Source organism: Lissotriton helveticus, chromosome 2_1, assembly GCF_964261635.1.
Source record: "Lissotriton helveticus chromosome 2_1, aLisHel1.1, whole genome shotgun sequence".
NCBI lineage: Eukaryota > Metazoa > Chordata > Amphibia > Caudata > Salamandridae > Lissotriton > Lissotriton helveticus.
In genome coordinates this window covers 171,400,493-171,413,174 of record NC_136059.1, presented here as the reverse complement: position 1 = coordinate 171,413,174, position 12,682 = coordinate 171,400,493, and the positions used below count along the sequence as shown (strand labels likewise).

The following is a 12,682-nucleotide window of genomic DNA, read 5'->3' as shown; positions in this document are numbered from 1 at the left end:
GTGCAGGAAAGTTTCCCTTCCTGCACAAAAACAATAATTAAGTATTGTTTATTTGCTACTTCTTTGTGTGCTGCAGAATTGTGAATTCAACTTTCTACCATTTTCTCTGTGACTCATTTTAAGTTCCGATGTAGGCCTGCAGAAGAACATCATTCTATGAACTTTTGTTGGAGAAATGTTTCATATCAGTATTATAAATCTCCGGAGTGCAGTTCCTGAGGTGGCAAAGAGAAGATCTCCTTTTACACTAAGAAATGGGCTAGTACTAAACGTTTTATTTATTACGAAGTTGCTTTTGTCAATGCGACCTAACCATGATTATGTCATGCTGATCTGCAGTTTTTCTAATTGTTTATACATAAAATGTGTATAAAAATCCCTAGTTTAAAGGTTAGATACTGCTTCTCATTTTCCTCCTGAGATTTTGAGAATTACTTTGTCTTCCTTAGAATGTTGTCAGTACTCTCTATGAGTTTGACACTTAGGGGCCAGTTTCGATGCGGTCGGAAACGGCTCTGGCTGTCGATCGAAGCTGTTCCAACCACTCGAAATGTCCAGTTCGGGGAACATCCTTTACAATGCAACTTTTACAACGCACTACCATTACGACGCAACTTTTACGACGCAAGTTATTACAACGCATTGCGCTGGGTGGCGCTCTAGGATAGGGAATTGTTTAATTTACTATCCAACACCTTCCCTACTTTCCACGGGGACTGGAGTTGGAATAGTAAATTAAACTATTCACTATCCAGCGCCCCCCAACGCAAGTTGTTGTAACGACTTGCGTTGTAAAACCTGCGTTGAAAAGGCATGCGTGGTAAAAGCATGCGTTGAAACGTCATACATCCGTCCAGTTCAGATTCCTTTCTGACTGACCCATTATGATGGGGTCAGTCGGAAATGAATCCAAACGGGCTTTACTATTGGCTTCCGATGGTCTCGGAGAGCCCATCTGCTATTCAGAAAGGGGCCAGTAATCTCAAGGGTAGCTCTTTCTGCCCAAGGGATTACGATGGCAGATTCCCACAGCCTTTCTGTGCCAGCCTTCCCGACACAGAAAGGCTGTCAGAATCCCACTTTGGGGGCCCTCATATTTATTTGTATATTTAATGTATTTCTAAAGCGCAAACAATCGCTCCGAAAGGAGCATCCTGGCGCTAACTAAACAGTTTGCAATAATCAGAAAGAAAAAAATAAAAGACTATATGCAGGACATTACGTGCACATCGGAAAGAGAGTAGATCCACGTTTTAAGTAGTTTTCTAAATTGATTTTCCTGGGTTAGGGATCTAAGATGGTTAGGAATAGAATTCCACGCTTTAGCAGATAAAAAAAAAAAAGACTTGCCTCCTTTAGTCTTAAATTTGAATTTTAACGGTTTAATCAGGTTCTGACCTGAGGATTTAAGGTCCTGACGGGATTGTAGTGTGGAAACCGTTTGATAAGATAGCTCGGGCCAGTGCCATTGAACGCACGGAAAGCTATAATTAAGATTTTGAACAGTATTCTTTTAGGGAGTGGTAACCAATGAAGGGTTTTGAGGGAGGCCGAGGCAGATGATCTCCTGGGTAACTTGAGAACAAGTCTAGCCGCTGCGTGCTGCACGCCTTGTAGTTTTCTGAGGGTGTTTTTGTTTTTAACGCCTGCCATCAGACTGTTGCAATAGTCAAGACGTGCAAGAATTAGAGCCACTGCTACTGCCTTTCTTGAATCTATGGGTAGGAAGTCAAAGAACTTTTTCAGTGACTTGATGATATTAAGATTCAAAAAGGGGGGTGGTGATGGACAGAGTATCTGAATTAAGCAGAACACTCCTACCCAGTCAAAAGATCAGGGCTTGATCCATCACCGTTTTTTAGCTCACTGCACCATCCCAGTTCAGAACCTGGCTACATGCAAATTAGTCTGACCCTGGCCCAGTGCATCATGGGAACAGGGCAGACCAAACTACCAAGCCAATTCTTTACTGGAAAGGAAACAAGCTTCCGGGGACCGGTTTCTGGCATTACAGCCGTCTTCGGCCCGGCTTGCTTGAATCCTGATGGTGCAGTGAGCAAGGGACTCACATCTGAGCATACCCTTCCACACTTGTGGTGGCTAAAATGATTCAAAAAGGGGGGTGGTGATGATATTAAAGCAGCTTCCTGCAACATTCCTGACATGTTGGTCAAAGGATAGTTCAGCGTCAAATAGAACGCCAAGATTCCTTGCTTATGCGACTACTTGCGGTGGCGCAGGTCTATCCTCCGGCCACCATTTGCTAGGGCAGAATTGGGGGTTTTTACCCATGGGGAGAATTTCCGTCTTACTGGTGTTGCATTTAAGATGGTTTTGATCCATCCAGCAGAAGACATCTCTTAAACACTTCTTCAAATTCAACTCAGCATCTGTAGAATTGTTCTCCAAGGGAACAATAAGCTGAGTGTCATCGGCATATGATGTTACTAATATGCCGTAGGACTCAATTAAAGAGATGAGAGGGACCATGTATATATTGAACAATAAAGGGCTCAAAATTGATCCCTGAGGAACTCCAGAGTGTACCGTCTTCTCCTTGGAAAGAAAAGTGCCCAAGGCGATGGTCTGGGACCTGTCTGCCAGGAAGGAGATTATCCAATCCAATGCAACATCTGTAATTCCTATATCCCTAAGTCTATCAATCAATATGGAGTGGGAGATGGTATCGAACGCTGCCGTGATATCTAATAAGATCAGGACGGCGTTCTTCCCTTGGTCCTGTAAAAGCTTTATTGAATCAGTGAGTTCAATAGTTCAAGTTCAGGAATTTATATAGCGCACTACTCACCCAGAGGGTCTCAAGGCGCTTGGGGAGGGGTTCAATTTTTATCGAATAGCCAGGTATTAAGTTCTTTTCTGAAGGAGATGTGGTTCTGTGTAAGGCGGAGGTGAGTGGGGAGTGAGTTCCAGGTCTTGGCCGCCAAGTAGGAGAAGGATCTACCTCCCATGGTGGATCTTTGGATACGCGGAACTGCGGCGAGGCCTTGATTGGAGGATCTTAGTTGGCGGGTGGGTGTGTAGAAGGATAGTCGAGCGTTGAGGCATTCGGGCCCTAGTTTGTAGAGGGCCTTATGTGCGTGGGAGAGGAGACGGAATGTTATTCTCTTGTTCACGGGAAGCCAGTGGAGGTCTTTCAGGTGGCCGGTGATGTGATCTTGGTGGGGGATGTCCAAAATGAGTCTCGCTGATGCGTTTTGGATGCGTTGGAGTTTTTTCTGTAATTTGGCTGTAATTCCGGCGTAGAGGGTGTTTCCGTAGTCTAGTCGACTAGTATCCAGTGCGTGGGTGACAGTCTTTCTTGTTTCGGCGGGGATCCAATGGAAGATTTTTTTGAGCATACGAAGTACGTTGAAGCAGGAGGATGAGACGGCGTTGACTTGTTTGGACATCGAGAGTGAGGAGTCTAGGATGAAGCCAAGATTACGTGCGTGGTCAGTGGGTATGGGTGCTGAGCCCAGATCCGAAGGCCACCAAGAGTCGTCCCAGGCAGATGGGGATGATCCTAGGATGAGCACTTCCGTTTTGTCTGAGTTAAGTTTAAGACGGCTGTTTTTCATCCATACGGCTACTTCTTTCATGCCTTCATGAAGATTTGTTTTGGCGGTGTTGGGGTCTTTGGTGAGGGAGAGGATCAGCTGGGTGTCATCAGCGTAGGAGATGATGTTAAGGTTGTGTTGACGCGCGATGAAAGCGAGGGGACTCATGTAAACGTTGAAGAGGGTGGGACTGAGTGATGATCCTTGTAGTACACCGCATATGACTTCGGTGGCCTCAGATTTGAATGGGGGAAGTCGGACTCTCTGAGTTCTACCAGCTAGGAACGAGATGATCCAGTCCAGGGCTTTACCTTTTATGCCGATGTTGCTGAGGCGTTGTATGAGGGTGCTGTGACAGACCCTGTCGAAGGCGGCGGAGAGGTCGAGTAAAATGAGGGCCACTGTTTCTCCGTTGTCCAGTAGTGTTCGGATGTCATCTGTTGCTGCGATGAGGGCGGTTTCGGTGCTGTGTTTGGCTCGGAAGCCGGACTGTGAGGGATCGAGGGAGTTGTTGGATTCGAGGAAGGCGGCGAGTTGGCTATTGACTGCTTTCTCAATGACTTTGGCCGGGAATAGGAGGAGGGATATGGGGCGGTAGTTTTTAAGTTCAGAGGGGTCTGCTGTGGGTTTCTTCAGGAGGGCGCTGACTTCGGCATGTTTCCAGCTTTCTGTGCGGCGCGGGGGTGTACTTGTAGGACACCCCCGCACCGCACGGCCACCAGCTGCTGCGTGTGCCCCCGCCTGCCGACTCTGCCTGCCTCGCAGTGCCTTCCCGCCCTCGGGTCCGCCCTCTGGCCACGCCCCCCGCCAGCTGCTCCCTCCGCGTTGTGCTCCTTGCCTGCCTACTGTATTTTGCTGCTTTTTTCTCTGTTTATTTTTTACTGTGCCCTGATTCTTTTGCTTCTGTCCCCGGGCTGCCCCTGGTTTCCCCCCCATTGTGCTGCCGTCCCCTGCACCCGCTGCCGACTTCCCGCCGCCGGGGAGTGCAGCCACGCCCCCTTCCTCCCCGCTCCCGCCTCCCAGCTGCCCCTCCCTCCCAGCTGCCCCTCCCTCCCTGCACTTCGCCATAAATGGCGACCGTGCGCACGCGCAGCGGTAACGCGCAGCGGGCGCGCCGATTGTGCGCCGAAGGCGCGCCAAAGGTAAGCCCGTCTGCGCCCGTCCGCGACCGGACCGCGCCCAGCGCCAGGACCCCTGGCTCCCGCAGACCCCAGCCCACCCGCCGGACGTATGACGCCGCCACCCTCAACGCACTCAACACCGGCCGACTCCCGGGATGCTACCGAGCCAACCCGAGACGAACCCACGGACCCTTCAGCTGTCACGCCAGCAAGTTCTCCTGCAACCGAACCAGCCCCGCTCCAGCACCCGCCAAGCCGAACACCTGCAGCAACCACCTCAAGTGCATCCTACTCAACGCCCGCTCCGTCCACAAACACACCATCGAACTCTGGAACCTCCTCGACACCACGGCTCCTGATGTCGCCTTCCTCACGGAAACCTGGATGAACAACTCCTCAGCGCCCGACATTGCCATCGCCATCCCAGAGGGCTACAAGATCACCCGAAGAGACCGCGGCAACCAGACTGGAGGAGGCATCGCCATCATCTACAGGGACACCATCCGCATCACGACCGACACCGACGACACCCTGAAAACCGCCGAACACCTGCACTTTCAGATCCACACGGACACAAAATCCACCCTCAGAGGCACCCTCATCTACCGACCCCCGGGACCACGCACACAATTCAGCGAAGACATCGCCGACTTGATCTGTCCGCATGCCCTCCCCTCCGCTGACTACATCCTTCTGGGGGACATCAACTTCCACCTGGAGAACAACAACGACCGCAACACCACCACCCTGCTTGACAACCTCGCCAACCTCGGACTCAAGCAGCTGGTGACCACCCCCACCCACCTCGCAGGACACACACTCGACGCTGTCTTCTCATCCAGCAAGGACATCACCTTCAGCCACGCCACCGGACTCCACTGGACGGACCACAGCTGCGTCCACTTCAGCTTCAGAAGGACCACGATCCACCACCACCAGCAACAGGTCACTCGAAGAAACTGGAACAAGATCACGGCAGACCAGCTCGCCGCTTCCCTGAGCCAGCACCCTCCCGCCAGCTCAGCGAACCCCAGCCAGGCCGCCGACAACCTCACGAAGTGGATCAGCAACTGCGCAGACGACCTCGCTCCACTGAGGACCCCGCCTAGCAGACCCGGCAGCAAGAAGGCCCCATGGTTCACCGACGAACTCAAGAGCTCCAAGAAGAACTGCCGAGCCCTCGAGAAAGCCTGGAGAAGGGAGCCAACACCGGACAACATGACCACCCTCAAGCTCGCCACCCGGAAGCACCATCAACAGATCCACGCAACCAAGAAAACAGCATTCAAGGACCGGCTGGACAACAACGCACACAACTGCAAGGAACTCTTCAACATCGTGAAAGAGCTCTCCAACCCCAACGCCGGAAACAACGACATCACCCCTTCGCAAGACCTCTGCAACTCCCTCGCCTCCTACTTCCACAACAAGATCGCTGACATACACAACAGCTTCAGACCACAAACAACGCTCCCTACGACCGCACCAACGCCCCCCACCACCACCCTCAGCGCCTGGACCCAGATCAACACAGAAGACACCATCTGCACGATGAACTCTATCCACTCTGGATCTCCGACCGACCCCTGCCCCCACCACGTCTTCAACAAGGCCGACGCTGCCATCGCACCCCACCTGCGGGACATCATCAACACCTCCTTCGACACAGCCACCTTCCCTGAGAGCTGGAAGCCGCCGAACTCAGCGCTCTACTAAAGAAACCAACAGCGGACCCCACCGAACTCAAGAATTACCGCCCCATCTCGCTCCTCCCGTTCCCAGCCAAAGTCATCGAGAAGACCGTCAACAAGCAGCTGGCCGCATTCCTCGAGACGAATGGATCCCTCGACCCCTCACAGTCTGGCTTCCGAGCCAACCACAGCACCGTGACCGCCATCATCGCTGCCACCGATGACATCCGAGCCCTGCTGGACAACGGTGAAACAGCGGCCCTCATCCTCCTAGACCTCTCCGCGGCGTTCAACACTGTTTGCCACCGCACCCTAGTGCAGCGCCTCAGCAACATCGGAATCCAGGAGAAGGCACTGGAATGGATCATCTCCTTCCTCGCTGGAAGGACACAGAGAGTCCGCTTACCACCGTTCAGATCTGCAGCCACGGAAGTCATCTGCGGCGTTCCTCAGGGCTCCTCGCTCAGCCCCACCCTCTTCAACGTCTACATGAGCCCCCTGGCGGCCATCGCACGCCAGCACAACCTCAACATCATCTCCTACGCCGACGACACCCAGCTGATCCTCTCCCTGACCAACGACCCCGCCGCCGCCAGAACCAACCTCCACGAAGGGATGAAAGACGTAGCCGAGTGGATGACGACCAGCCGCCTGAAACTGAACTCAGACAAGACGGAAGTCCTCATCCTGGGCTCCTCGCCCTCCGCCTGGGACGACTCCTGGTGGCCCCCCGCCCTGGGCACCGCACCCAAACCGACAGACCACGCACGCAACCTGGGCTTCATCCTGGACTCCTCCCTCTCCATGACCAGACAAGTCAACGCCGTCTCCGCGTCCTGTTTCAACATCCTGCGCATGCTACGGAAGATCTTCAGGTGGATCCCCACCGAGACCAGGAAGACGGTCACCCAGGCCCTCGTCACCAGCCGACTAGACTACGGCAACGCCCTCTATGCCGGAACCACCGCCAAGCTCCAGAAGAGACTCCAGCGGATCCAGAACGCCTCAGCCAGACTCATCCTCGACATCCCCCGACGCAGTCACATCTCCGGACACCTGAGAGACCTGCACTGGCTCCCCGTCAACAAGAGAATCACCTTCCGTCTCCTCACCCACGCACACAAAGCCATACACGACCAAGGCCCGAGCTACCTCAACAACCGCCTCAACTTCTACGCTCCCAAACGCCACCTCCGATCGACCAACCACGCCCTCGCCGCCGTCCCCCGCATCCGAAGAGCGACAACAGGAGGAAGGTCCTTCTCCTACCTGGCCCCCAAGACCTGGAACACCCTCCCTACCGACCTCCGCCTGACCCAAGACCACCTCTCCTTCAGGAAGAAGCTCAAGACCTGGCTGTTCGAGCAGTAGCGGCACCCCCTGCCCCCCCCCAAGCGCCTTGAGACCCTCTGGGTGAGTAGTGCGCTCTATAAATGCCTTGATTGATTGATTGATTGATGACATCACGGAGATGGGGTGCGATGATGGAGTCTGCTTTGTTGAAGATGTGGTGGGGACATGGGTCGGTTGGCGAGCCAGAGTGGATGGAATTCATTAGGCGGATGGTGTCTTCAGTGGTGATTGGGTTCCAGGCGCTGAGGTTGTTAGAGGGCGGTTTAGGTTCTGAGGGGGGTGGGGAGGATTGTTTGTTGGAACTGTTTCAATCAGGGCAGATTCCGTAGAATGGTGTGAGCGGAAGCCCGATTGCTGGGAATGAAGGATATGATGTGTGTCTACATAATTTTTTAATTCTTTATGGACCATTTGTTCGGTGATCTTACCCAGAACGGGAAGAAGTGAAATCGGGTGCAAATTAGCAAGGTCAGTAGGCAATTTATTTGCTTTTTTCATGAGAGGTCTCACGATTGCATGTTTCCATTCGCCAGGGACAACGCCTGTGCTCAGGGAGGCATTAACAATCTCATTTATAATGGATGCAAGATCTCCGGATGGTGGCCGAGGGGTCACCTATGATTCCCCCCTGTTGATCCCTGCGCCCAGTGCCTGCCCCCGGGTGCAGGTATGAACTGCACCACAGCTCTTTGCAATGAGAGCATGCATTCTGGTCAGAATGCATGCTCCCATAGTAAAGTATAGGATTGCGACCGAACACTGTTCAGACACATCCTATTTGCTGGTTCGGTCCCAGTTCCAGATCAATGTTGGACGGACTCGAAATCGGCCCCTAAGTATCCAGGGAGATTTTTGTGCGTGAATGGGGATATTGATTCTGTGTTCTCTCTCGGAGACTTCATGGCAATCTGTGCATTTTGCTGTACCGCTTATATTAAGAATTCTGTAATAAATCTTTAAACTTATTTCGATCTGAAACTCAGTTATTAAGGGGTCTCAGTTCCTATTTGAATTTTACTCTGCTACTTCACTCGGTTTAATGTTGGGGAGGATGGTGACTCTTACAGCTAGGTCAACAAGAACAACAGCTTTGCATTGCATAAGATAAATATCGTGGTGCATAAATTATTGGAGTTCTGTAAATTATTGCGGTTTGTTTCCTACAGCTGCAAAGTATGCTCTACTATGTAAATGACAGATTAGGCACTCAGGACAAATAAACAGGTTGGTGATTGCACAAGGGCAGGGGCATACATGATCCACTGCTGTGAAGGGGACCCAGCCAGAGAGCAGTGACAACGTTTTGAAACAACCAGGGTGCTGGTGGATGCGTGGAGAGCCCAGAGTATGAACCTTGTATGCAGGCCCGAACTGGGTGGGGGCCGGTTTTGGTCCCCTGGGGGCCGTTTTTGCAGCATAGCTGCAAAAACGGCCCTGTAACAAAAACGGCCGAAAACCGGCCCAGGCGAAGAGCGCAGTCGCACCGCCTCCCACCCCCTGGGAGGGGGGGGGGGGGGGGGGGTGGCCGAGCACTTTGCCAGGGCCGGTTTTGGTTCCCAGCCCGGCCCTGCTTGTATGTGGAATCACGAGATCAAACAAATGTAGCGATGCACAGCATATGTGCAAGGTTGTATGTTAGAATATTGAGCACAAAAAGATTGTGCTAAAACAATATTACTGATAGGTGACTATCAAAGTATTGTGAAGTAATAAATATATAAGGACAGGGCCGGCTTTAGGGCGGTGCGACCGGTGCAGTAGCCAGGCGCTGCCCTCCGGGGGAGGGACGGGCTGTAGAGGGATAATATATGGGTTTAGAATGACATGCTGCAGAGTTTCTTGTGTGATGGACAGTTTTCAGGCAACACGAAAAAATGTCAAGATAACTCTGGTGATTAATATTCCTGCTGGAAAAACTGAGAGTTTTGTCTAGTGGGAGTTCGGACTCATCATAAAGTAAAGCGGAGGGCTAATATGCCTACTGCAAATAATGTGTGCACCATGCAGATGACAGAACTGTATTTATTTGTGACTAGCTCAGTGGGTTGCTGCTTGTGTCACAGAGATTCTTTTGTTACCTGCAGTTCATAAGTTAGGATCCTAATATAGCACAGTGACCTATGAACTGTCATGAAAGACCTGCATGCAAACTGCAATACATAGGATTTGAAACCTTGTGTTTTTCACAAGTATTTCATTGTCCTAATGTTGCTAAAAAATGTTAATTTGGGTAGAAATACATTCTTATTAGCAAGGCCAACCCTAACCACTGTGGCGCATTTTAAATCCAGACTTTGTGCTTCTCCCAACCGGGCACTCTTAAAATACACTGCCTACTAGTATGGCTGACGTGATTGCTACACCTTGTAATTCTCATTGTCTTATGTAATATTTCCTATACACTGATTACACACATATGATTACTAGTATGTGTATAATATGTGTGTGTGATGTGAAATTCTCTGACCCCCTGTATTGGTATGAGTAGCACCATGAAAAAAATGCAGGGTCGACTGAGAGATGAGGGGTGCTGTTGGAGGGTGAGAGCGAGAGAATACCTGGAGAAGGAGGTCATTGGGGGCACCAAAAAAGATTTATGCCGGAAGCCACCCTGGAAAGGTATGTAAAGCCAGCCCTGTATAGGTGAGTACAGATCTACTATCCCTAATTACACACAAAACACACACACACACACACACATATATATATACATATATATATATATATATTTGTGTGTGTGAATAGTGCATATATATATATCTATGTATGTATATAAATGTGTTTATATGTATTTGTTTGTATGACATATATGTAACTATATAGCTATCTATATATCTATAAGTATAGGTATAGGTATATAGAGATATATACATAGGTGGTGATTATATCATTATATCATGACTGAATGGAAATGTTTGGCCTCCCAACAAGCAGCCAGCTGAGTGCCCATGACCAATGAAAGTCACTGCAGAGCGCCAGTTTAATTTGCTTAATATACAGACTGTAAAACACCTCAGAGAGAACACGCCTCACTCCTGATATAGGTCTGCCCCAATAACATACAAATAATCGCAATAACTATTAGTGAAAGCAAACAGTGAGTGGCCAATTACATGCACAATGTATGCCTGGTAAAGTTCCACATGCAGGAAGGTGCCTGTGTATCATCATTCTAATAAGTAAGATTCAGACACAACGGCTGTGAGACTAGTTTAGGATGGAACAAGCCTCTGCACCATTCCTGTTGTTAAGACACTTGGCAGGGTCTGTGAAAAGCATATATGCACTTTCAGATATGGATATCTGTAAAATGAATACAACAGAAAACCAATCAATATAACAGGTAACAAAGTTATTTTGTGCATTATTTATGACATGCAAACACTTAGCTCTCATTTTGTCAGTGTCAGTAGAAGGAAAGTTTTAAACTTATGTCTTCCTGGTTGCAGGCAGACGTGAGTAGCAGGTGCATAAGAGTGTGAACTATTTATTAGAGCTGCATGAGAACTTCATGATAAAAAGGATCTGTCTCTATGAAGAAAACGGATCACAAACATGAGTAGACATGTACTGTAGCAGAGCATTTCGAATTAGAACAGTGCACACAACTTCTCGATTGCATGTGACCTGTGCTCAACACTTACCTTACGAAGACAATACCACAAATGACGACTAGTGCAGAAATGGGGCAAAGCAACCAATAACCAGGACAGAAAAAACTAACACAATTGCCCCATACACAGATTCAGCGAGTAAATTGAGAAGTTCTTGAATGTGCTCATCCCCATATATTGAACATCACACCGCAATGCATTAAGCATCCAAATACCAGCTACCTCTCCTACAACTTGCAGACTTAATGCATGTCTTTGACTGTCCAGCGCTCCGCTGCCTCTTTGCTAGGTTCGTGCTATAGAAATACCATATACATCCATGCATGCACTCCTGCGGGTGGAATGCAAGTGTGATCCCTTCCCAGTTTTAGCAGAAAGAGCTGTAGGAGATTGCATCCGACAGGACTTACCTCCTAGAGAAGGCAGTACAAGTGTCAGTACGCAGAAGAACAGGGGAGCCTTCATCATGTCTGCTCGGCACCAGCGTGCACAATCAACTGCAGATGTGGGGAGGTGTCAGTGCAGAGGATACACACCTCGATGGTGTTTACACAACACAATAAGGATCCACTTATGTTTGAGCCAGCGCTGAAGGACGTCCTCCTCCAAACATCAAATGCCCTTAGGGCTCCCGGTACAGGAAAATAGTCGACAAACAAGATGGGGAAGTTTTATGAAACGTGCTTTCCCTTCGTTGACATGTGAGCAGCCGGTACATCTAGAAGTTCCCTTTGCTGTACCTGTACACACCTGTACATTGGTTGGGGATGATAGTGTCATATAGCTCCTGTATATCCTTATATCGTGTTAAGTTAACATAGGTACATTTGAGGTTTAAACGCCATTTTTCTTTCTTGCAACTTCTGCACACGACACTTAATTGTTGACTTAGCTTTCAACCTAGTAGTTTGCCGTGGTTTATGTGAGAATAATATGTTATTGCTCTGGTATCAGCTTTGCTTAATAAACTATGTCTGCACGAAGAGTGCTGAAGTTTCAGGAACAACACGATATGGGATTGTTATGAGGTCTGATCTCTACGCCTTCATAGTCATAACACAAGTGCAGCCTTTGCCAACTCTGGTTTCAGGCGGGATTGATATTGCTTTGCACGAGGCACATAGAGGACACATGATGCGATGCACATGCAGAGAGAGCTGGTGTATGCTGATGTGATTCCTTCATGCTAGGACACTAAGGTATGGGCCCGCCCTAAAACAACCCAAAGAGACCTTCTTAGATAATAATATAATATATGTGTTAGGGAGGGTGAGATATAAGTGTTGTTAACTCTTATTCATTACAGCATGTTAACATGCTGTCACCATTCGCTTTTTATGTCTTAG

At 49.6% G+C, this 12,682-nt stretch overlaps 1 protein-coding gene across 1 annotated transcript in view; it reads right to left on the bottom strand.

Moving 5' to 3' along the window:
• The window catches only part of CCL27 (C-C motif chemokine ligand 27), a 32,645-nt gene extending 20,772 nt beyond the window's left edge, over positions 1 to 11,873 (bottom strand). Inside the window, exon 1 of the mRNA XM_078677235.1 lies at positions 11,747 to 11,873. Coding sequence (XP_078533361.1) covers positions 11,747 to 11,804 — 58 coding nt within the window. The 5' untranslated portion in view covers positions 11,805 to 11,873. The remainder of the gene's footprint in view (positions 1 to 11,746) is intronic.
• Positions 11,874 to 12,682: the final 809 nt, after the last annotated feature.